Source organism: Porites lutea, chromosome 2 (assembly GCF_958299795.1).
Source record: "Porites lutea chromosome 2, jaPorLute2.1, whole genome shotgun sequence".
Lineage (NCBI taxonomy): Eukaryota > Metazoa > Cnidaria > Anthozoa > Scleractinia > Poritidae > Porites > Porites lutea.
In genome coordinates this window covers 8106607-8132466 of record NC_133202.1, presented here as the reverse complement: position 1 = coordinate 8132466, position 25860 = coordinate 8106607, and the positions used below count along the sequence as shown (strand labels likewise).

Below are 25860 nucleotides of genomic sequence, written 5' to 3'. Positions count from 1 at the left end.
ATCTTCCGCAGCAATCTTAACTGAGAATGTTACCTCTGACGGTCGAAATACCCTCTAAAAAACGCCACTGATATTTGCCAATTAGAATACTGCATAAAAATTTCGTAACCAAGGTGACCTTGGAACAAATTTTATTAAAAGAATGCCACAGTGGCCAAAATAACTACAAGTTTCCGCTGTTACGCAAAATCATCCTTTTTTTTTCGCTGTACCTGCTTCGAAGACCACTTTCAAGTAATTAGACATTTGCGGAGAAGGCTGAAAAGACGAAGTCTACTGATATGTATGGCAATCGAACAAGGATTGTTTTGCATTTTCCTCGTCATGGTATAGTGGTACATAGTTAACTCCCACCCGGGAGGGCTGAGAGTCGACGTTTTATACTCGGGTTAAATTTAAAACGTATATTTACTTAACCCCCTATTGTATAACATAGTTGAAACTATCGGTCGGCCTTGCTGTACAATAAACAGCCCATAGACCTGTAGGCCCAGGCCTATAAATTTTTGGTATGATCACTCTACCGCTTATAATAAATTATGAGTTGTTGGGGTGAGCTAAAAAGCTCAAGAGCTCAAAGTGTTGGTGAGGTCAGTGCGTACTAGTCATTAATGCGTGCAATTTTCAGGATATGCGGAAATGAAAGTCGGACAGGCCTATAACTAGTCAGAAAGCTGGTTACGCCCCTGATGTATGTCTGTCCCTAAAGAATTCACTCCGTCTATGATAGATGATTGCATGAAGGTTTTGCTGGGGGTGAATTTCTACATTACGCAGTTGCCTAGACTAGGAAGTTTTAAAGTTATAAGAATGTCAAAATTACTATTTCCGATCTTTATTTTTAATGATCTAACCAGCTAGCTTTTTAAACTCATGCATGGTGAGAAAAGGGGACAGATGAAAAAAGAGGCCAACCTGTAATTCCCAGAACTTTTTCCTCAGAAAATGGGGAAATCCCTGGAGATGAGTTTTGGAAGAAGCCATTCACATCCTTTGGGAAAATCCTTTCCCGTCAATTACATATATACATAGTGTTAATTTGCTCTCTAGTTTTAAAGCCTGTTTAATTATTAAAACACGGAGTTTTAAACGAGTTTTAGCTTCGGAGTGAATAGAACAGCAGTCTGCAGTTCGGCTTCTTAATTGATCCTAGATCTGTTAATTTTTTTAGGTTTTAAAGGAAAAGCGAAGCATGTGTCGGTCAATAAGAGAGTTCTGCAAGCAAGATATGAAAGAAGATGAAGAGGAAGAGCCTGTGTCTTTCAACGAGTAACAGATTTCCAGCGGCTGAATCTGACCAAGTTAACATCACGTAATATTTATACAACTGAGTGAAGAGCCGAATTTTAACTTAATTTTCCACTGTAAATTATCTATTTGCCGCTAGCGAAGTGATTTGTTTGTCTGTAATTAAGTTTCAAATGCAATAAAACTAGTATTTAAACAGCAGTAGTTTGGTTCCCCGTATTCAGTGTTCAACTTTTTTTAGCTAAACTTCACGAAGACTTCAAACGTCAAGCTTCATACTCACTGCTTTCTATAGCTCAGTGTAATTCGGCCAAAACCACTTACTACATTATAATACTTATATAAGTTAACCAATCTTGCTTTTGATTTGTCAGGGTCCTGATATGATAATGTTATGCGACAAGTGCCTTAAGCTCAGGGCTTAAGAACCCTGGAGTGAAACACTGTGAAAATGGCGAAGTTTAGTACACTTTTGCCCTCATTTTTCTTGCAATAGGGGTAAAAATACTCATGAAATTCGGCTCGTATTTTCGACAAATTTTAAAAGTACGCACGAAAATTAGTCATGATAATATCGCTTTAGATAAGGCAGTGTTAGCTTCAGCCCCAACCCGTATCATTACAGAATGAAGGCTTCCTTCTATGTCTTACCTACTACAATATTAGCGTTGTATTTTAGGAAATTATACGTATTATACCGTTCACCCAAAACGTTTTCCACGGTTCATCTTCTGTGGAGGAAGAGAAAAGAAAAATGAATGATTTCTCTTTTAGGTCTGCTTTCGTCCATGTACATGGGAGCAGAATTTTTTCCAAAGATAAAACAACAACAGCGACAACAAAAACTGTTTATTGTAATCGTTCGCTCTCTTCATAGACTGGTAAGAATACACAGAGGGTTCGAGAAATTGCGTTTCCGGTTCCTCCAACCTGGGATTCCTGTGACTGACTGCTCATCAGTTCTCAGTTTTTCTCGGTCAATGTCACAAAAGTTCGGTGTTCGGTGTTCGGTGTTCCGGCGAGGACAGAGAGTGAAATCGTAGCTTTTTCTGTAATGTAATAAGCCTATGCATAATTGAGTTAAGGTATGAAGATCCAAGGAAGTGTAGCCATTGTTACCGGAGGAGCACAAGGAATCGGGAAGCATATTTGCAGAGCGCTCTTGTCAAGAGGTGGTAAAGTAAGCGTCACTGCAGGGTCTTGTTGTTTAGAATTGTTTACATTGTGAAACAACTGATAGCAGCGCAGTTATGTGCTTGAATTGTGAGTCATGCAAGCGCAAGGAGGCTAAGAAATTATTTCGACATTGCGTGTAAGCTTAAGTTTTCAATAGACGCTAACCGCCTTGTATATTTCTCGGGATTTTTGTCTCCGCTGAAGTTTGCGACGGGAAGATTCCCTCCCGGGGGGGGGGGGGAGTCCATGGCGGATCCAGGGGAGGGGCCCGGGGGGTCCGCCCCCCTTATTTTTATACCAGACTGAGGCCCAAAGGACTGAAAAAACATTTTTTTGAGACTAGGACCCCCCCTTATCTCAGGTTCTGGATGAACGGGCTCCCCCCAGATCTGAAGGTCTGGATCTATGGCTGAAAGTGACAGGGATGCTTGTCGGAAAATTAAAATTAAATCCCTAAGGGAGACCAATGTAGGTGTGGCTTTTGAGCCTAAAGGAGACAAAGCTAAAACAGATGTAACAACATTTTTTGAAACTTTCCTTATGTGTAGTCCTAAAAGATACCTGAATGGGCAAATATATTGACTTTCCCTCCCAACAACCCTATGTGAGACCAAAATTTGCAATTTACACCCCTAAAAGAGACGACGAGCATCACTTTTATATGGGAGTCTCCCCTCCCGGGGGCTCCCTCCTCTACAATTAAAAAAACACTGGGACAAGTCTATTCAAAAGGAACTACTGGTCTTGAACTGTAAGCTTAGAACAAAAATATTAATAATTAATACAAATCAACAATGCCAACAACAACCCAAAAAACTAAGACATGTCACTAAAATATTCTCCCTTCTTTGTGCTTACTCCCTCCTTTTGGCAAAACAAGGAGGTAAATGACCACCAGCCACCTTGTGGTAGTCTCCCTCACGGCCATTTTTTGGATGTCACGGAACGTTAATGTTGCAATGACATCCAAAAAACGGCTGCAAGGGAGACTAACCTGGTGGTGACCTAATGACCTATTTTATAGGCAGACGATATTGCTGTCGTTTTGTCACAGATTTAAAATCACACAAACTGGTCACCCTTTGCATCCTATAGAAAGTAAGAGGTAACAGCATCACTGTAATATCTTCAAATCTTCAACGTTATTTGAGGTGTGTAAATGTGCGCTGGGACAGATCACTTTGCCTTTACCTAAACAAGATGTTGAACATCCTACCCATGTGGAACTGGAGTTCTTTCCCCCAATCTTGTACCCAGATCTCATGCTGAGAGAATTTGATTGAAGCATGTGCTCTTACATCACTTGTCACATTCGTTACAGGTGATCTGCATGTACACAAATATGTGCACAAATTTATCTGATTTCACCAGATCTCACTTTTGGCTTTAATTTGTTGACGAGAGGACTGGGTATGAAATTAACGATAATAAATCCGTGTTCTCCTACACGAATACAAAAAATCCAACCCACCCACAAAGTGATAAATGTAGTACAATGAACTAATGAACCGTAGAAACAAATTATGAGATTTGTGACTCTTTTTGGAATAATCAAATGTTTAGGTTGCAATATTTGATATAGACCAAGAGAAAGGAACACAACTACAAGACAGACTGCAAAAGCAATATGGAACAGGAGAAGTAAAGTTTATCACCTGTGATGTTACATCAGAATCACAGATGACAGGTGAATAACATTTCAGATTTAAATTCTGAGAAATAAGTTGGATCTTTTTGCTATAAAAAGACATGATTTAAAATTGATTTTGCAGGAGATTATTAAAACTTCTTTAAACTTATATTAAGAATAGGTGAGTTGGAGCTGACGGGTTCTTGTTCAGATGATGAAACCACAAATTATTACAACTTTCAGTCAAAGTGTAGACCTTATTGTAATGTACTGCATCAGACTTTCACATTTGCCATAGCTTATTATTAAGCTATGACAAATGTGAAAGTCTGATACAGTACATTACAATAGAACTGAGGCTGCAGTTTTGCTCATTCAGTTGACAAAAGCTTTGGATTGCAGGTTAAGGGTTCAGTCCCTTGAGGGACTAGTTGTCCATTGTCTAGGGAAAACAAAGGAGGGTCACCACAAGAGAACATACCTTCATGTGGGTGGCTCAATAAAATCTGGCCACATTCTTGGCTCATTCAGTTGACAAAAGCTTTGGATTGCAGAGTGGGAGGTTAAGGGTTCAATCCCATGAGGGACTAGTTTTCTATTATCCAGGGAAAACAAAGGAGGGTCATCATTTGCTCTGGAAGAGGCTATACCTTCATGCGTGTGGCTCAATAAAATCTTGGCCCCATTAAACTGGTGGTAGTCCTTTCTCCAGTAGTGAGGAGGTCATCACATTAAGTGCTTTCATGGTTATTTACATCGTACTTGACTAAAGTAGAGTATCTTCTATGCAGACAATGATGTAAATGTCACATCTTTTTTTAGAAATTTCCAGAAATAGAAAGCCTTAGTAAACATAATCCTGCCACAAGTTTACTCTAAAATCAGATATTTTGATATTGATCAATGTTTTTTTCTTTTTTCTTGCTTCATGGAAAGATTCATTCAAGAAGACAAAGGAAGCATTTGGACAAATAAACATTGTTTGCAATAATGCTGGTGTAGGTGCTTTAAGTGAAGGGGCATATTGGGAAAGAGTAGTGGATATCAATCTGGTAATAATATAAACCCTTTGTCTGTACCTCAGTTATTGCTGGCGAATGTTAGCAAGACAGCATATAATGCTCTTTATTTAGGATAAAAATTAAACCAAAATTTTTGTTGAAAGCACTGCAGGAATTTTAGAACAAAGGAAAATTTACTAAGCAGGCTACAGATTCATTTAAGCTCTTATATACCATTTACATCTTCTAGATGCCAGTACACACACTTTCATGTTGATTTTAATCTCCTAAATTAAACTGATAACTGAAGATGATTTAAAAAGAATTCTTCAGGGAATTTCTGAATTTCTAAATTTTATTCTTCAGAAAGGTGTGATTCGTGGCCAGTTACTGGGAATTCAACATATGGGATGGTCACATGGCGGAACAGGAGGAGCTATAGTCAATGTAGCATCATTAGCAGGTGTGCACTGCTGTATATTTAAATAATTAATCATAATAGACCCATAAGTACATAGTATCCTAATTTTCAGCCACACGTAGCCCAAGCTCAAACTCAAACTAATGATTGATAAGATATAATATTGCAAAATAGCATTCACAACAAATGAAATGAAATGAATCCAGAATACATCAATTGGCTTAGTGTCAGCATTGAATTTGTGGCAGCTGGAACATTTTAAGCCAAGGATCTTTCGCCTCTCGCATCAGCATTCCAAACTGGAATGTGCAGCCATGTCCTTTTTCTTAGAGAGTTAAATTGACGGAGCTTAAACTTGTCAAAGTCACCTTCAATGAGGAAAGAAAGGGCAAAGACGGCAAGTAACCATGGTATTTTTATTGTATAAGGTATTTTTCTTGAGAATTCTATTGTATTTATGTTTTCTAAAGTATATCGTAAATATCTGCATACAAACTCTTATATTTTTGCCATGAATGCTATTTTGCAATAGTTATTATCTCCAATGACACACATCTTGAGCTTAGGCTAGGGCTGCAGTTTAGCTTCATTCCAAATGAAATTTGGATCTGCGCTCAATAGTGTTTGTGGATTTGTGAGTCACAATCATTTTACATCTTTATGTACCTATACTTTTGTTCCTACCGGTGATTTATTTATATAATTTATTACCTTTTGTCTGTTACCCCAACACAGCTATTTTTCCGATGGGAAGTTGGCAAGCTGTGTACACTGCCACAAAATCTGGCATAATGGCACTTTCAAAGAGCTGTAAGGTCAGTAAACTATGGATGATAATATTATTTTTAGACCAGGCAACATTTATGTTAACTGTCTTACAGCAAATTTGCAGTGTTTGCATACTTTTGGGGGTTAGCTTGAAAGCAATTTTCCATTGCACACTTTTCCCAAAAATCTGTTGTCCACTCTTCTCTACAAAAATACATAAAAGTAATGGACACAGATAAAATGGAACGACATTTGTCATTGATTTCTGAGTGACACCATTTTATCAAGCAGGGGCCTTTTTCTTGCAAATCCCCGTAAAAAAGGATATTTCATGTTTCAGCATGTCATCTAATCCACTTTTGTGTTACCCAACTTGTAATTTCTGATGTGGCTTAGCTTTTAAAGTCTATATACAGATTGGTGGTACGCTGCTTTACAACCAAAACTGTCCAAAACTCCAGATAAGTTTGAAAGGCAACTTTATTTCCATGTTTAGGAACACCATCCAGCTAATCCAGATTAAACTCGAAAAAACAGGAGTTGCAAGTCATTTTGGAGCCAGTTTTATTTCTTGAGTGTTTTACGGAAATTTCAACCATTGTTTCGTTTCCTATAAAAGAAACTGCTCATTGGTGGAGCGACTTTTTAAAGTCATTCTACATAGGCCCTTAGTATCCCAACTCAAACCTCCACTACCACTAGACAACAGCATGGGATGTCTAAAAAACGTACCCTTTGAAACAGCTGCTGCTATCCTGTAAGGCTTTTAAATCACCTTAAATTAGTCTCCCCACCTTATATAGGGTAATTGTAATTATTATTAAACACCAATGAAATACCAACTGAGCTTTCGTGCGAAAACTTGATATCCTCACATGTGAAAATATCACCATTGCTATGGCTTCATAATAAACCACACCTTTCAGACCAAAAAACTATTTAAGTAAAATGGTTTGGCATTTCATTGGTGTTTATATAATAAATAGAACATTACATGGTTGCTTGGAGAATATTTTTCAACACTGGAAGAGAAATTTCGTATCTCCGTGCGGCCATGTAATATCCTCTATATATTGTTATTATTATTAGTATTAAATATTATTATTATTAAATTTGGGTAATAATTCGTCTTTGATAGGATCTCAAAGAAACAGAAGGAGTAAGAGTAAACTGTATCTGCCCTGGCTTCACAAATACAGGGATGGCAAAGAATTTACAATTTTTGGATAGTGAATCTTCATACAGAGAAAAAGACATCATTTCCAAGCTTGGTTTGATCAGGTGAGGTCACAGGCAACCACAGAAACTTTAAAGTGAAAGCCAGCCCTAATAAATGTGGCAGGGCAGTGCACTGGTACACGTCAACTCAGATTCATATAGCTTATGAGCTCACAGGTTGCTTAAAATAGAATATAGCGTTGATCGAAGGCACATTAAATTTGTCTTATTAAAAAACTAACAAGGTATAGTCTTACCTTCTTACAGTCTACGAATACAGCCGCCTCATATCCTGGCCTCTCTCAAGAGACATCTGGCAAGAGAGGCCAAATTGCAGACCTCTCTCTTGAGTAATGTCACATCAACAGGTGACCGTGAGAGGGAGCTGTTAAGGCCGTTTGCTAGTCATTCACGCAGTAAAAAAACCCGCCATGCTGGAGAGCAAGGGATGCCCTAAAACAAGACAAACAAAAGGCTCACTTCCATCATTTAAAGTGGTAATTTCTTTTATTGGTCTTGTGCTAGTGCCTCCCTGCTCTTTAAGCATGATGGTTTTGTACCACGTGAATGACTAGCTTCAAAGGGTCTATAGTTCACAGGCTAATCTTTTAACTAACGGCCATCTCTTCAGAATGTCTAGATTCTACTATCTTATATGGAGCGGCTATAAACTCTTCACTGCAACCACTTAGTTTTTGTCCTGGCAGACAGTTCATACAGTGGTTGTTGACTATTTATATGGGAAAACCGGTTGGTTTAAAGTGCTAGTGAATTATATTAGTGATAAACAAAACGCAGGAATGGTAAATCTTTGTTCGACAATGACGTTGATCAATAATTGATCAACGTCATTATTGCACATATAGACGTGCAGACAGCAGAGATGCAGATGTGCAGAAAACAAACAGACAGACAGCTGAAAAGCAGAAATGCAGACAAACAGACTGTATGAGAACCAGCTGTTCAGAGGGGTGGAAAGGCATTGTATTGGCCCATTCATGTCAGTTATTGATTAGGGCTGTGCATAAAGAAATTTACAAAGAAATGCCGTGACAAAGCTCCTTTAGGGGTCAGTTAAAGCTTCAGTCACACCCACCTTGGTTTCCCTTAAGGATTGATTTTAATTTTCCGACGAGCATCCCTTTTATATGGGCGTTTCCCCCCGGGCAACAGACATACAGACAGTGAACATGCAGACATGCATACAGCTGATAGACAGACAAACAAGCAGAGAGAAAAGACCTGCAGATATGCAGACCACTTTCAGTAGAGAAACAGACAATCAGACAGCAAAAAAGCAGAGATACAGGCAGCAGACAAACAGACAGCAGACATACAGGCAGCAGAGAAGCAGACAAGCGCACAACAGACCGTGGACAAGCAGACAATGAGAAGCAGATCTGCTTCCCTGCTGTCTGTCGTCTGCACGTCTACAGCTGTAGGGAATCAGATGTGCAGACAATTGCATACCGCAGAAAGCAAACAAGGAAACGCGCAGTCATGGACGTCGCCACAGACCGCAGTTTATAGCAGAAAAACAAGCATGTAGACACGCAGACTTGCAGACAAGCAAACAGCCAACACGCAGACAGGCAGACCGACGTCACGGGTTTGAATCCTGTTAAAATCTTAATTTTTTCCAGGCTTTTTTTTCACAACTGCTCAAGTTACTAATGATCTTTCATAATATTATAGTACTGAGAAACGGAAACTCCGAGTTGGCAATGAGATTAAAGCCCATCACCTCCCATGACACTGGCCTGGTGCTCTTAACTCTGGTGCACGGCGGAACCCACAAAATTTCATAAATTTCCAGTTTACAGATAATTTTTTTCTTTCTTGACAGTCCAGAAGAAGTTGCCAGCGGGGTTATTCAGTTGATTGAGGATGAAAGCTACAATGCAGCGGTCATGACAGTGACCAAAACGAAGGGAATTGAAATATTGGAAAAATGGACACCAAGACTGAGAAAGTCTAACCTCTAAGGAAGAAAATTTTTATTATGAATAGTTCATTTCCCAGTTCCAAAAGCCATCACTTTCAAACCGAGGCCACGTCCAAAACCTTTCTTGTGAAAACGAGTTTTCTTTTCATGACAATGAAAATTCATTAGTCAATAGCTTCGCTTATAGCCTCGCTCTGAAACAGAGGTTTGAGGCAAATCGGAAGAGGCTTATTGCGATCCCGTTTAAAATTTAGGTAGAATAAACTGGCATAGTTGTACTTTGAATTAATGCAACTTGCTTGGTGGCTAAAAAGAATATATTTTTGTAAGTTTATGTTGTTCATTGTTCGTAGAGACGTAAAAAACGCTCAAATTTCAGCCACCTTCAAATTTCCTTAAATCGTACTTGAGTAGTTAAGACTAATACTTGCTTTTAAGTGACGTTTTGAATAGTACTTGAAATTTAAGATGTTTCTTTCTTTTTTCTGGCAAATGTCCGTTTAGAAGAGCAATGTTCAATATTCAACGTTCATCTTTTACGTGTTCATCCATGTGTCTCAGTTATTCTAAGAAAGTTTTTAGGTGGTGAACCATGCCCTTGGCTGTGAAGGGCAGTGTTGATTTTTTCTCTGGTTTTACAGTTTAAGCCACGAGAAAAGCGCTTAAAAATTAGCCTAATGGCCTTGAAAAGTCTTTGCTCTGTTAACCCTTTCACTACCAAATGTGGCCAAAGGCAAATTTCGACCAAAGTTCCAAATTTGATTTTTAAAAAAAAAAAATGGCATAATGTGAAAGTACAGGCAGAGAGCTTTCATTTGAATGGTCACATCATAGGATTTTGTCCATAGACTCAAAAGTTAGAGTTACCTTACAAAACCCTCTCAAACACTCTGGCAGTGAAAGGGTTAATAAGAAATACATAGCTTTCAAAAGAACAACTAGTGTCACCGCTGAAGCCTCAAGAGATGTCGTGTCCCCAAGAAAAATAGGCCCCGGATAGGAAACTGAAAAACGGCTATTTTCTTTTCCTTCGAAACAAACACGACAGCAGTTTTTTCATTTTTCAAAATTGAAAAACTTTTGATTACAACAGAAGATTATTCCAGCAAGGTTGTAGTTGGTTGTATTGTGGCTAATTAACTCGCTTATTACGGACATTGGACACTTTTCTGTGTACCGAGTCACAGTCTCTCATGCATAGTCAAGTCCGCTTTACGGACACTGGGTATCTGCACACTGTCTATTTTCATTGTAAACATTTCATTTTATTCCTCAGTCCATCTGACCCTACTACTGTGGCCCTTTCGACGGCCCTTTCATGAATAGCCTGTTCCAGGCTCCGAGATGGTACGCTGAATTGAGCGAGCCCGAACACGAAACTAAAACGAAAAGAATCTGGGGAGAGCAGGGGCGAGAAGGCTCTATGTCCCTTCCTTTTTGCTTTTTCCTGCCCCAACAACTTTTCGCGGGCCTTTTACTTTCGCGTCTTCCCCACTATCTGAGAGCCTGGAACTAGCCTACGTGTAGCCGCACCCTCCCCCCGACAAAGGAAAAAACGGAGGGGAGGGTGCGGGTACACGTAGGCTAGCCTGGAACAGGCTATTTCATGAAGTTTTCTGCCTTCATTATACAAGTTTCACTTCCTTGGCTTTGTGCTTCAGTCATTCGTTGTTCCTTCGTATTCATGTCGATGAAACATGTGTCCGTGACTCTTTTCTAAGAGCCCTCTTAATACGGACACGTGGCATGTCCCGTTGGTGTCCGTAGTAACCGGGTTCCACTGTATTTTAAATTATGAAATTGTACTCAAAATTCCAATGAAGTTTGTAAGGAGATTGAAAGCAATAAATTAAAATCGGGTATTTTTGATTACGTCTGTGTTCTTAGTTTCTCGATAAGTTGCCGAATAACTCTTTTTCATTGATGACGGTATTAACTGGATTTTATCCCTAAACTACCAACGCGAACGATTAGGCTGTTAACCCAGGCCAGGATACGGCTCCTGCCCAGGCGTTCAGTTCGTGGAGTCTGGCGCGAAGATCTCTTTGTGCAAGTCCCCACAATCTGAACGCTTGGAACAGCATGGGCGGACGAAAAGATTGCGGCCACGGAATTGATCATTAGCCTGCTTGCTCTCGGTTTCTATCTCGAGGTAGACCACGAGTAGTCCCCTTTTTTCCTCAGGGATAGTAGAGCGAGTGAAACGCGAGCGCGCGTGGAAATGAACCCACGCGAGAAAGGCGAGACGCGGCAGTGACTCTCCCCGCCGCGTGTCGCCTTTTCTCGCGTGGGGTGATTTTCACGGGCGCTCGCGTTTCCCTCGCTCTACCATCCCTGAAGAAAAATGGGGGACTACTCGTAGTCTAATCTCGAGATTAACGTGTGACAATGACAAAAATTGTACACTTGGAAATGGAGCATCATCATACGAACAACATCCCTTGCCCCTCCCCCCTCTAAACCAGGAGGAGGATCAGCTCCCTGCAAAAACTGAACGGTGGTTCTCGGGGTAAAACTTTTGGAATGGCAGCGTTCAAGTTGCTGTTAAAGCTGTCGAGGCAAATTCAAACCCTAGGCTTTTACAACTTCGTGAAGGGGCTCAGTACTAACAGAAGCTTTTAAAAACAAGCTACATAGCCTGAGTGCTGATCAAAAATACTTCTTGAATTTACTAGCTTTTTTAAGCTTCAAAACGTCGTAAAAAATTGAATTAACTAAAAAAGGAGCCGATTACCAGTAACATCTGTAAACCTGAAGAAGGCTGGTATGGCCAGCCGAAATATTGTTATAAAAAACAATACACGTTGTTTTAAATCAGCTTTGCAGTAGTCTTTGGACTTCTCGTTCTTGGTAAAAAATATTTATATGGCCATCCCCCTTTTTTTCTTCGTTTACCGTCGAATGCGTTTCCTGATATTGGGTCGGTCGGTCGGATTGAAAACAAAAAACCTAAAAAAAAATCACAAGAAGTCTTGGAATAGTAGGCCCTGGTACCCAAGGACGACGTTCACATATTTGGATTTAAAAAATGTACAATATACTGTAAAAAATCTTCATGTTTTTGTTCCTGGTTTTCTCTATGCTGTTACTATGCTCACTTTTCAGATTAAAAGAATTATTTCAAGTGAAAAATGGTGTAACTATGTCGTTACTTTCTTCATTTTTGAAAATGCCAAAAATTTGGGTCGGTCGGACGACGGTAAACGGAGAAAAAAAAAGGAGGATGGCCTATTCGAAAAAATTCATTTAGCATAGCCGAACATCCATGTGCTACCAGGAGCCTGGTGTGACCACTTCTCGACGTAAGCGACTGACCATCCAAGACACACAAGCAAACGTTTCCACGGAAAGCCCTACACAGCTGTTAAAACCTCCAAGTATTAAGCGACAGCGACCAAACGCCCCCGGCAGTCGCCTTTCGCACGGAATTTTTTGCTGACCATCGTGGGGTACTCCTATTCTTAAATTCTCGCGCATGGACTATTTGCAAAAAAACAACAACATCAACAACAACGAGAGACGTAGCTGCTTATGGCGTTAAATTAATTAATTGAGTTTGAGTGGTTTTGAGAGCGACTGGACGATGACCCAGAGAGGATTTTACCGGGCGAGTGGGCTGGTTCAGGTTTGTTGGTCACGTGGTTGGAGCCATGTTTGGTGGCCGCTTCCAAGATGGCGGGTAGGTGATGAATTCCGATGAGGTATTCGTCGCGTTTCATTACTTATTCTTAGTTTCTTTTCAGACATACGATTCCATATAGAAAGCACTGACGGTCCAGAAGAGGAGGACCAAGATGACGGTATGTTTCATTGCAGTAGCGCCCCACGATTAGCCGCTGGGAGAGTTTAAAAAGCGGAAAGCAGTAAACGTTACCGTATTACCCAATATCTTGATTTGCATTTTACAGAAGGGTACGAGATGGATCAAGAAGAGTCATCTCTGCAAAGTTATGGCTCTGCAGAGGAACCTCTTAGTCCAATAATCAGAATGGAGCGTTTTATGCTGAGCGACATCATTGTAAATAGGTAAGATGCTTCGTCGTATCATTTCTCCTACGAATGCACGTGTGATCAAACTGTCCTTTCTTCCTGTCCTCAGCGTTCCTTGCATTTCTTGTTGATATGTTCAGCTTTAATCAAGAGCATGACCTTCAATTGATTTTGTAGACAAATGGCGGCAAGGTGTTGTCAGGACGCTTTGAGAGCTAGTAAAACTAAGGAAGAAGTTTATCATGTTTTAAGACTCATGGTTCGCCTGTCCGACGACATTGGTGAGTGTTATGTTCTCTAGTTTTGCGTAATCATTAAACCCAATATTCGTATATATCAAGTGTCTAGAAATATATGTTTGTAAATTGTTGTTGACTATCAAGTTCAACTTCGTAAAAAGTCGATATATTCACTTTCGTGTAGTTTAAGCTTAGTTTCTATTTTGCGACCGTTCTTAATAGACCTTTGAGCCCGACGTCGACCGTGGGATGAAACTGTGCTGCGCTTACATGGTTAATTTTCTGGCGTCCTCGCAAAAATTTATGCTCTTTGTGGTTCGGGAAGGCATGTTATTTTGTCCTGGGACCTAATACGACTTTGGCAAAATGCATTCTTCTCTTTTTAAGACGATCAAGAAAATAAAAGTGCACTAAAATGGCTGCCCTAGCTGTTGGTTGGTGCCTAGATAGCCTATATAAGCTTAATGTAATTAATTTTTGAGGTAGTTAAGATCAGCTATAGATTGCCGTCGTTTGAAACATTTTTAGCTTTTATTAATAGACTGTGAATTTTCCATTTTCAGCAATGTTTACATCTCTTGCTGAGAAAATTCACTGTACTATTTTTTAAGTGTACTGTTGATTTAAAGTAAAAAACTGCAGGTTGTCATAAAATGTTAAATTAATGGCTGAAAATTTGCAAACTAACGTTGTGCATGTTTGATGCTTTAATGTCTAATTGGACAATACTAATGAACAAAATTGATTAAGCTTAAAGTAAAAAAGTGTTTTTGAATTAATTTATTAGTAAATATTATTTTAGGCAGACTCCCTAACTTCTATTTTTTTTTTCATTTTATTGTCTTTGTATTGGTTTTAGGTAAAATTAGGCAAGTGATTTTCTGTGCAGTGTAGTAGTTAAAATGGAGTTTCCAGGAAATTAAATTTTATTAGTTCTTACAACTTCTCTTTTTAGTTTGTGAAAATTGACCCTGAGTTGTTCTTTAAGTCAGCATTCATTTTTTTGTTTATTTTTTCATGTTGCATAGTGTCTAGCATATATTTAGTATTGTAAGTTGTTAGCTTTATTTGTTTAAAAAGTTTTGTGTTGCAGATAGATTGTTAGAAAGAAATGAAAATTTCTTGATCATTTAAGTGTACATTCAGTCGGCAAATTTTGAGGTGATTTAGATTCCATTTTGAAGGTAATTCAGGGTGCAAAGAAAATCATTTTTACAGCTTGCCATTTGGGCAAGCTGAAGCTAGCATTTACTAGCCCAGATGTTATTTCAACTAGCCCCAAAACCTTTTTGACTAGCAGAATTGATTTCAAAGTTCTTCTGTTATTCAGATTCCTCAAAAAACATCACTAGCCCGTCGGGCAAGCTAAAAACAGAATTCACTAGCCCGATAGCAAAATCCACTAGCCCCGGGCTATGGAACACTACTTTCTTTGCACGCTGTAGTTTTAATAATGAAAATGCAAGTTTGTTAGAAACCTTTGAGTAGGGTAAGAAACCAGGAAAAGATAATTGAAGAAAATTGTCAGCTGTAGTTATACAAATGGTATTAAAACAGAGTTCAAACAGTGTTTGTCAAAACAGCATTCTAGAACGTTTTTCAATTTTACCAATCCTGACATTTAAACATTGTTTGCTGGCCCGTTGATCATATCATAAAGGCTTACAGCCCAGGCTGAAAAACCCATTTTTCAACTTAAAATGCACCACGTAAGAACAAATCTCTGGGGCTAATTTATTTTGCTCAGGTTTCAACTTTGTTCAAATAACCAACCAATAGTAATAGAAAAGTGTGGGAAAATCTTCATCTGTAGTCCTTTCTTGCTCCTTCTGATTAACATAATATAGCCATTCTGATTGCATGGATTATTACGGTACATTCATTAAAATTTGTAAACAAGATACGGTGCAATTAGTCAATTTTGATTGCATTTTTCCAACATCAATTTTGCACATGCGAATAATTCTTCAAAACCCTTGAAAGGGGACAGGGTTTCTATTGACTGATGCATAACTGAGGATATCGATAAGCTTTGAATGAATTTTTGTTTAATTATTTCTATTTACAGAAAAAAGTAACCAACCAATCTGAGTGAAGTAGCGGCCACTAGTGCTCGTTAAAAGCGCTGTACAGGAAAAGACATAAAAGAGTCTCAGAAATAATTTTCATAACAATTTATGTGACTGTATTGCCAAAAAGTTTTCAGTTTGAATTGTGATATTGTATCTTTTGAGTACAGACTCCACTGTCAAACAACTGTCATGTCATTTGAAGGACTGGTAAATAGGATGGTGCTGATGGTAGAAACTATTTATGATTTGCTTTTCTTTGGATTGCTTTTAGAGCCATCTGTAAGGGTTGAGCTTATGGAACAGGTTCCACATGTAGCAGTTTACTGCTATGAGCATTATTCCATGATGGAGGCAGTACCGCAGTACATCCTGTTCATTGTGTTGCGATTTTTGACTGACTCCAACAATCAGGTACTGTAGTTAGGTGTGTTGTCCAGAGTTCATTGTTGCATTAAATTATTATAAGTGTTATACCCCTGTTTTATCGCTCAACGTTTACTAAGGTCTCAATGCAGTAGTTTTTGTCCCACCCATTAAGCCTGGTTCTCGCAACTCTTGCAAGTGGAAGTCTAGAGACGTGTTGGGGGGAGAGTATTTGGCTTCAAAAATTTCTTACTGGTGATGTAGGTTACTCTTGAATCTGGTCAACGAGCACAGATTGGTTGACATAGTAATTCTGTTCTTTTAGCTATCATTTACAAATGAAAGACAAAAGGTTGCAATGATCAAGTATAAACACCATGAATTTACTATTTTTGGGCCTGAATCGCAGAAGTCTCTCCTGCAAAACATCCCAAGTGGAAAGGAGCGAGGAGAATTGGCTGTGTTTGCAGCCTAGAGGTAAACAAATCACAGTGCATAGGAACAAGCATTGTGATTGGTTTGTCGCTACACTTCTGCCTGTGACTCTAATACCCTCATTATTAGTATTTGCCAGTAAAGAAAAGCCTGTCGTTATGTAGCCCAAAATGTTTTTGTACAAAACAGAAAAAAATTGCCCATTTGTATATTAAATTACTGTGAAAATTGATTGCTATAGAATATTTTTCTAAAGTGTCTGTCTTTATTACCTAGGTGCGCAAAACCAGCCAGGCAGCACTTTTAGTTCTTTTAGAACAAGAAGTTGTGGAAAGAGGTAACCTAGAAGTTTTACATTAGTTTGTAAACATGTACAAATAGCCCTGGAAGTGCTGTTTGCAGGGCTATTTTTAAGACTTTATTAAAGCATTCTTTGTTATGATGACAATTAGGCCACTATGAGCAAACACAACAATTTTCTTATCAAGTAAGTGTCACTGAGGGAAACCTGACCCTGACCCCTGTTGTATGAAACACTGTTTTAGAGTCAACTCCCTCTATAGGGGAAATTTTAAGGACCTCGTGTTAGTGTCCTCATTGGTGAGAGTCTGTAACAGCTTCAGTTTAATGCAGTCAAATGTCTTTCATTTTTGCCTGGGATTTACAGAGATGTCACTAAGATATCAAGGTGCCGGGTAAATACAGCAAGTAGGCGGGGATTAAAACAGCTGGGGATATTATTTGGTTCTATTTTTCTTCTATTTTTCTTTGAAAGTAGCTGGGGGCCACATCCATGGTAACACGGGGGGAAATCACCGGCCCCCAGCTCTTAATGACAGCCCTGGAGAGTCCATAACAGCTGGAGTTTATTGCAGTCAAACATTTCTATTTTATTTTTACCTGGGATTTACAGGGATGTCACTAAGATTTCAAGTTATCGGGTAAATACATGTACAACAAGTAGACTAAAATAATACTAAAATAAAACATCTAGGGATCATATTTTTTGGTTCTATTTTTCTTCTATTTTTCTATGAAAGTTTCCGGGGGCCATGTTCATAGTAGCCTAGGGAAATGACTGTCCCCCGCCTCTAAATGACAGCCCTGGATTTAGCTGCTGTCTTTATTATCGGGTTGTCTGTTATAGCAGGGTGTTCACAAAGCAAGATTTGACTGTATAAGCATGAAGAAGCTTGAAAAGTAAATTAATACACAAATCACTTAATTTGTGCAAAAGTGTTAATTAAGTTCTGAGCTTTTCTCAGTGCTCTATGGTATTTTTTTCTTATTATTATTTATTTTTTTACATTGAAGATTGTATTTGCATGTGCATTTCATATATTATAAAGAATGAGAACACTGGTTTTTTCATTTCACACTTGACAATGACAACTTGTTGTTGTCAAAAATCATGTTTTAGAGACAATTTTTCTCAGGAAAAGTAATAAGTATTCATCTAGACTCCCCCAGAGTTTTTCTGGAATTTTGACTTTTTTCACTCACATTGTACTTTCATCTGGTTTTTACAGAGGATGTTGAAGAACAAGTATGCCCTGTTTTACTGCAGCTCACAGCAGGGGAAAGCAATGATGATTACAGATCTGAAGCAGTTGCTGTAAGTTTTTGACAATGATCGGGCCATGAATGCATGTGTTTTACCTTAACCCCTTTATGCCCCAATATCCACATACAAATTCTCCAAACTGACCTCCACATATTTCCTTTAAGAATTAGTTGAGAGAATTTGTTTGAAGATCAAAGCATTTCCATGAGATGATGACTTTCATAATTCTCGCAACATTTTCTCTTGATTATGTATTGATATTAACAGGAGAAAACTGACTTTGGTCACTCTCGGGAGTTAAAGGGTTAACGAGTTAAGTATACAGGTGCAAGACCCATCCGCTTTTTATCACTAATGATGGATTGAATAAGGCTGTAATGGACTCCTGTTCTAATATCAAACTCTCCCTTTGAGTCATAAGAATAAAAAAGACGAAAATTGTACTTAGAATCTAGTGGTTTATCAAACGTCCCTTGGGTGTTTATTCAAGGCATCACTTAAAAAGGTAGTCTAAAATGTCTTTGTTCTGAACCTTTAACTCCTGAAATGTTTCTTCTTTCTTTAGTTGATGAGTAAGATGGCTCCACTTGTTGGGCGAGACATTGCAGAGCGCTACTTTTTACCTAGATTTGAGGTTCTCTGCTCAGATCCTCTTTTTCATGTCAGAAAGGTGAGGGCAAAATAATAATAATAATGTTGGTATTTGAATGAAATTTGTGGAGGTTTAGCCGCCAAGTTCTTAATATTGGGAAATTAAGATCTTAATGTCAGAATTCAAGCCATACTGTCCCATTGTTTCCATAAGCAAGAAATTTGCTACACTTTGTCACTCTTCACCAAGGTTTATAAATGGGTGCTGGCGACATACTGTTGGAGGGAACCCTGTGGTAGACTAGCATCCCTCCAGGGGGTAGAGTAGCAATACTCCTGGTGCTTTGTGCTACAAAAATAGGGTTAACACTTGCTGCCCACCCCTCCGCCCACTTTAATGAAATTAACATCTGGTCAATCTGTCTTAAAGGTGTGAAAAACATCTGCTTACCCAATATTTTTGTACTCAGGGAATTCAAAACAGTAGCTAATATATTTTCAATCATCGTTTCTCCGAAAAACTAGCACAAGCTTATTAATATTTCTTTGATGGAGTAATATCAGCTGAAGTTTCATTTTAATATTATTACTGGCCACAAAAACTAGAAAGCAAAACTTACGCAAGAAAGAGTATATTAACTATGGAATTGGTCACATCTCATTTCCCGTAGGGCGTCAAAACTAGTCTTCAGACCTGTAAATAGGACAGAACTGTGTTAGACAAATTGTGTTTAGAACAATCAGAAATACTTTCAGATTCTGGCTTTGTTACATTTAATCTGCTATACACAATATAAAAATATCATTCTTTCACGAAACTTATTGTAATAAATGTACCATTTTAATTAGGTCTGTGCATCAAACTTTGGTGAGATGTGTAGTGTGCTGGGACCGGAAGTAACAAGTGATCGAATGGTAAGTTTCTTCAAATTTCCATGCATATGAATTGTATGAAATTGTATTTTTATTGAGGCAGCAAGGTTTCAAATGTTTGGTCAAAAGAACCTATAAGTATTATAATAATTTCTACCAAAAATTATGTTATATACTCATGTGCCTACCTAAAGTTTACAAGACACTCTTATGTGCATTTAAAATAGTTATTATTATCGTACGATTCAAATTGTTCTTCCTTTTCACTGGCCGAGAGCCCACCATGTGACCTGCAGATAACTGCCTACAAATAATGGTCTGCTCATGCACAATGTCATCCAACTGTGTTTGGCTGCAAAGAATATTCTGCTCATGCGTAAATGAAAGCGCGCTTTTTTCCTTCTTGCGATCGCTCTTGCCTGAAAATGGCAGCTTCCCAAAGAAATTTAACAAAAAACGAACTTGCTGACTATTTATTATTAATAATTATTGAACTTGGTTATCGCAGAATATTGTGATATGTCAGATCAATCATTTGCCTTCGGCTTCGGCAAATAATTGATCTGCTCACCACTGACAAATCCCAATATTTTGCTCAACCTCGTCCACTGATTGTTAAATATTATTGTTATTTGATTTCTGTTTTACTTTTCTATTGCAAAAAGTTGCCCGTATTTTTCAAGCTATGTCAAGATGGCGTTTGGGGTGTAAGAAAGGTGAGTGTCCCATTAAGTTAGTAAGTTTTATTGATTTTTTGGTTTAAAGATGTTCCAGTTCTGTTGTGTTTAATTTGTATTCATAAGTTTACTCTGTATAGAAAGTTATAAGTTGGATCAATAACTAAATTCTCCCAAGAATATAAACTTAGAGTTGATAAAAATAAATCTTAACTGTGGTCCTGCTGTGATTATAAAATTATGGTAAATAATTATAGTCGGATACTTTCTTAGTTTCTCACCTTTCAAGGGATATGTTATGTGTACATTTTTATGAATTTGGAATAAAAGTCAAGCTGCGGCAGTTGGCTTTGCATGGCTACTAGTGGTGTGTGAGAAACATTAGTTTCTTTTGTTTTTTTTCTTTATGAATTGTTAATGAATTTCTGAAGCTCTCGGAAATGACCACTCTCTATTGTTTTACAATGCGGCCACTTACGAGAGCCCATTCTTGTAAGTGACCAGCTCTAGTTACAACCACTTTTTCGAATTTGCGAGGTGATCGCTTACGAGACCGTCAACTGTATTTAAATGAGCCTTTGGTCAACTGAATTCATCTTTTCCTTTGTGTATATTATTTCTTTCTTATTACAGGCTTGCGCAGAGAGTTACATGAGTGTGTCAACTGCTAGTCCTGCTATGATGAGAAAGAATGAATTATCACAGTTCTTCATCGGCTTGCTATGTGATAAGTCAAGATGGGTATGTTAGTCTATGCAAAACTTGTTTTAGTTGAGAAACATTGGTACAGGCTTTGTTGGGTATGTTAACCTATGCAAAATGTGTGTCAGTTGAGAAACATTAGTACAGGCTTTGTAAGTGAATCACCCCTAACTGACCATCTAAAAAATTAAAAATGACCAGCTAACAGAAAATGATCTCTTACAAGAGATTCCAACTGTCCTTTAACTACTGGGAAAACTGATTTTGTTAGTTTAGTTGGGCAGTTGCCAATATGACTAAGTGAAGGTTCAAGTTAAGTGTAATGCTGAGTCCTCCAATTTGTAGATTGTTTCTTCAAATGCCCATGAAGTTTGCTGTTCACATTGATTGATGTGTGTGTTAGGTTTTAAGATGAATACAAATTTTTTGAAGAACAGTCATGGCAAACTTAAGGAAAGTACACTGTACCCTGTAGATCTCTGAAATTTTACCCCAGAAAGGACCCAAATGTTAGCTTTTCCATTTTTGAGAAGGTTTCAAAGGTTCACGAGATCTGAGAATTCATAAACATACCCCTCATGGGAAATAAAATGATTGTTATTATCAGTGTTGATGGAATGTTTCTTTTAGGTTCAAATGGCTGCTTATCAAAGTCTTGGACCTTTTATTTCCACCTTTGCTGACCCTGGGGAAAGTGGTTTTTATGTTAACGAAGAAGGAGTTCTTTGTGCAGTTCCTCAAAGGGAAGTGGAAACACCATCATCACCAACTCAGACTGAAGGAGAAGCTACAGCCAGTGAGAATACCTCTGAAGATTCCAAATCAGAGGAGTAAGTTGTATTTCAGTAGGGTAAATCTGGAACTTGTTTTAAGCTTGAAGAGTGTGAAGGCTGGTCCGTGCTGGTAATGCAGTTCTGAGCTCCGCAAGAGTACTTAAAGTTCAAACGAAATAGTATGGTTAAAGACAACATACAGACGTTAAAGAAGGAAAACAATGAACTAAAAGTTTTTAACGTAACCTTTCTTTTGTTCTTTACCTTTTGTACAACTTATATAAGCTTAAATAACTTTTGTTGACGTGCTAATTTAATATCATTTGGAGTACGTATTTTGTGTTATATAGACACTGCCCACCTAGACAAGCCTTTGCTATTTGTGGGCATTGTAAATCTGAATGAACCGTTAAAAATGAAATGAAAAACTTTCAGCTCCAAAAGGGTTATGTTACATGTAAATGACCATGTTGATAAATCCATATTTTTACAGAGGTGCTGGGATCTAATGATAAAATAATGCATTGGAAAGATGCTTTGCCTTTTTAACTCTTTAATATGAAAAAGGGTTCCAGTTTTACTGCTGCATGGTAACCATGTGAGAGATGGTTGATGAAGTTAGCTATTTTTATATCATGTTTATTTCACTGATGGTGACTTCCATGATCAGGAAAATAACAGCCTGGGAAAAATAATTTTGTTTCTGGGCACATTCAGTGTTTAGTGAGAGAATTTTATATTTGGGGCATCACAGGGCTTTGTGAAGATTGTAAAAAGACATTTTCGTAATAAATAAAAAAGAGATAGAGGATTGTGATGTCACGCGAATAGTCAGACGAAAACATTAAATCACCACACTACAGCCCCTGTTAGCCTCCCATGTGGACGTTCTTTGGCCTCTGTTGCGCATATCTTCCATACAATGGAAGGAACACTTGGCGAAGCCATAAGAATGACTGGCTAAGCACCTTTACGTCAGAGAAATTGCTTAGAGATGATGGAATTTTCTTGGAATTTGCTTTTGATCATACGAATGAGTGACAAGTTCGACTGAATTTACATTATCATGAAGTAATCTTTTGGATTAAACTATTTTTTTGTGAAATCTTGTAGTGTGAAATCCTCAGAGGAATCCAGTGAAGAAAACAGACATCAAACTGAGAGGCAGCCATCGCCTGAAGCTCGCACCACAGACTCTGGCTATATCTCGCCTCCAGAAATCATGTCAAGTGAGTCAGACATTCAAAAACAGTCACAAGAAAGCAAAGACATTCATACAGTTTCTGTTCAAACAAGCTCAAAAGAGTCAAGAACTTTCAAGCAAAACATGACTACAGATCTTGATGAGGTCGATGATAAATACTTTGATTCTTTTCTCTATTGGAGGACACCTTTACCTCAGGTCGACTTAGAACCTGAAGGTTTTGTAGGTATCACAAATGTTAACACAGAAGTTAAAAAACTGGATAATTTACCAGCTGGTCCAAGTGAAATAGGTGGAAGTGAAACAAGCGGACCTTCAGTGGTTCATCACCATAGCAATATTATTTATCATCGTACACTGCAGCCTCACCATTATCGCCCAAAGTTGTCGTTTATGCATGGAGATGATGACAGTGATGAGGAGGATAATATTGCTCTTTATTCTTTGACTGATGATTTTCGTGGGCACCATGTAGACCATGGTATTGGTCGTTTTGATTACGATGACTACAGAAAGCTAAGTTTGGGACACACTTCTTCATTTGAAGAGGATCTTCTCATTGCCGACCACATTACAGCCCCTCCTGTCCAGGTAAATAAGTTTTCTTAATAGTAGCTTGCATAATTGTCCACACTGCGTTTTATGAATTCTCCTACATGTATGTATTACTGTAAAACCACAATAACCCCCCCCCCCCCTTATTTATTTCAATCATGTGGGGGGCTTAATATAAAGAGGGGATATTTAATTTAGCAAAACGGAGCACTATAATGCTTTTTCGGGCAATCAGAAGATGGCATTAATTCCCCTTAAAGAACTACAAGCTGCTAAAGCTGTTATGCAAGCATTGCACCAGCAACAATGTGCTAGCTCATATATACTAATCAGTTCTGCAGTGCATTAGATTGACCAATGTGTTAAAAGATTTCTCCCAAATGCATCTGAAGTGTGTTAATATGGATGCTTATCTCTGAGCTGTACTGTAGAAAAGTTCACAGGTCATGCAGCTGAAGATCAAAAACAAATAATCCAAACCTCCAGCATGTGAATAAACCATACTGGATCAGTCCCCATAAAGTGTTACAGTCATGATTAAATAATACAGTCTATACAATCTATTAATTATTTGGTTGTGAAAAATAAGTGGGTAGGGGAGAGGGGCTTGATAACTTTCTTCTCCTGAAAAGGGGGAAGAGGCTTATCTTAATAGAGGATTTACTGTAAACAGTGAAATTGCCTCTGCTAGTTGGGATTTGTAAAACCTGAAAATGAGGATCTTTGTCTTGTTAGATCCTTATTCTGTAGTAAAAATTTCATACACTCTTTCATGCAGTCAACCTTCCTGGGTGTGTTACAAATCCACAACTTTACTAGCTTCTAGTTGGTTAGAGCAGTTACTACATTTTACAGGTCAAAATCAAATTCAGGTTACATGTTTTAACCTTGGTCGATTCTCAATATCCTTTCTGTCCTGGCCTTAATTCATGAATAATCAGGGCTAGAAGAAGAAGGAAGTAGAGAATCAACCTATGTTGAAAAATTTCAACCTGAATTTAATTTTCACCTGAAACATACACAGGTAGTTATTATTTTTACCAGCTGAAAGAATTTCTGGATTGAACCGGATTAGAACAGATGACCCTGCAATATCAATGCACTGCTAAATTTTTCTCGGGTTGTAAAAACAACAACTACTTATGTGGTGTACGAAACTGCGACAATCTTCCTTCTGTTCATCTCAATTCTGCACTTCAATATTAATGAATTTTTTTATATTCTTTACTAATTTTTTCAGCATGTTATTCCTCAAACCCTTCTGGATCACTATGTATCCATGACGGAACCTGCAAAAGCACAAACTATTGATACTGAAATAGTGCGTCACTGTGCCTTCAGTCTTCCAGCTGTAGCACTCACATTAGGCCGCAAAAACTGGCCTTGTTTGAGAGACACTTATGAACTTTTAACTTCTGATATGCAGGTATGGAATAATTAATAACAATGCGAACCGACTGTAATTTTATTTAAATGGCTTCATTGATTTATCCAAGCTACATTCTTGGTTTGCCACTATAAAAAAAAAAAACTTTTTATGGGGGGGTGGGGGTGGGTGGGTAACACATTACGCCAGCCCAATAGCTTTCATTACAGCCCACACATAAAGAAAGAGACAATTATTTGAAATTAACTCAACAAGGTAAAGATTACCAACTGGCTGGAGGCAAACCAGTGAGCTATTAAAAATTGTGGCCAAGAAGGTGAACTCAGGAGTTCCGGGAACACCTCCAGCTGCCAGCTAGGCAGGTATTGAACTCACTGCCTACGGGGTGCGAATCCAACACTCTAACCACGCAGCCATATTGCCTCCACAACCTTGAGTCACAGTGGCTATGTTGAGGGTCAAAACAATTCAAATTGATTTCTTTACATGAAAACAGATAAAGTTCCCAGGATCTGAAAAAGTTTTGTTCCTGTCAATCAGCATGGCTGCCATGATATCAGATGCAAACCAGCAATTGCTGAGAAAATTGTGTAGGAGAATTATTCTATAACAAAAAAATTTTGATTGATTTTATTTTTGTTTTGTAGTGGAAGGTTAGAAGAACATTAGCCTTCTCTATCCATGAGCTAGCATTAGTTCTTGGAAGTGAGATTACAAGAATTGAATTGGTACCAACATTTAATAGCTTCCTTAAAGACCTTGATGAGGTAAGAAAGCATGCATCTCAGATCAGTCTTGTTCAGCATTTCCTTTATTTGATGTTCCAGCTGTTTGTTGAGCAGTGTATTGACCCATTCACCTTGCACCACCTGTGCCCGGATCCACTTCCCCTCTACCACATTTGAGGTCATCAGTTTCAATGGTCAGAGATAACTCTGTCATCTAACTTGTGGAGGGGGAAAAAATCCTTCAAACCACACTATAATTAGCATGATTCAGTCAAAGAGGCTGGAGAAAAAGGCAAAAAA

At 38.3% G+C, this 25860-nt stretch overlaps 2 protein-coding genes across 2 annotated transcripts in view; both read left to right on the top strand.

Moving 5' to 3' along the window:
• The first annotated feature begins 2257 nt into the window (after positions 1-2257).
• Positions 2258-9566, top strand: LOC140926575 (15-hydroxyprostaglandin dehydrogenase [NAD(+)]-like). Its single transcript, XM_073376304.1, has 7 exons — positions 2258-2428; positions 3988-4111; positions 4991-5106; positions 5422-5518; positions 6212-6291; positions 7383-7525; positions 9309-9566. Exons 1-7 carry the CDS (start codon positions 2336-2338, stop codon positions 9445-9447), a joined length of 792 nt encoding a protein of 263 aa, XP_073232405.1. The 5' UTR covers positions 2258-2335; the 3' UTR covers positions 9448-9566.
• Positions 9567-13020: 3454 nt separating this feature from the next.
• Positions 13021-25860, top strand: part of LOC140927620 (serine/threonine-protein phosphatase 4 regulatory subunit 1-like) — a 21802-nt gene continuing 8962 nt past the window's right edge. The window contains exons 1-15 of the mRNA XM_073377297.1: positions 13021-13086; positions 13151-13207; positions 13316-13433; positions 13575-13678; positions 15980-16119; positions 16783-16843; positions 18036-18121; positions 18636-18740; positions 19511-19576; positions 20200-20250; positions 20845-20952; positions 21544-21743; positions 22800-23481; positions 24686-24871; positions 25480-25599. Of these exons, the coding sequence (XP_073233398.1) occupies positions 13080-13086; positions 13151-13207; positions 13316-13433; positions 13575-13678; positions 15980-16119; positions 16783-16843; positions 18036-18121; positions 18636-18740; positions 19511-19576; positions 20200-20250; positions 20845-20952; positions 21544-21743; positions 22800-23481; positions 24686-24871; positions 25480-25599 (2091 nt within the window). The 5' untranslated portion in view covers positions 13021-13079. The remainder of the gene's footprint in view (positions 13087-13150; positions 13208-13315; positions 13434-13574; positions 13679-15979; positions 16120-16782; positions 16844-18035; positions 18122-18635; positions 18741-19510; positions 19577-20199; positions 20251-20844; positions 20953-21543; positions 21744-22799; positions 23482-24685; positions 24872-25479; positions 25600-25860) is intronic.

Coding starts and splice junctions, on each gene's coding strand:
- LOC140926575 (XM_073376304.1), top strand. CDS start 2,336: ATGAAGATCCAAGGAAGTGTAGCCATTGTTACCGGAGGAGCACAAGGA. Junction 5,519..6,211: donor CAATGTAGCATCATTAGCAG/GTGTGCACTGCT, acceptor ACCCCAACACAG/CTATTTTTCCGATGGGAAGT. Junction 7,526..9,308: donor TCCAAGCTTGGTTTGATCAG/GTGAGGTCACAG, acceptor CTTTCTTGACAG/TCCAGAAGAAGTTGCCAGCG.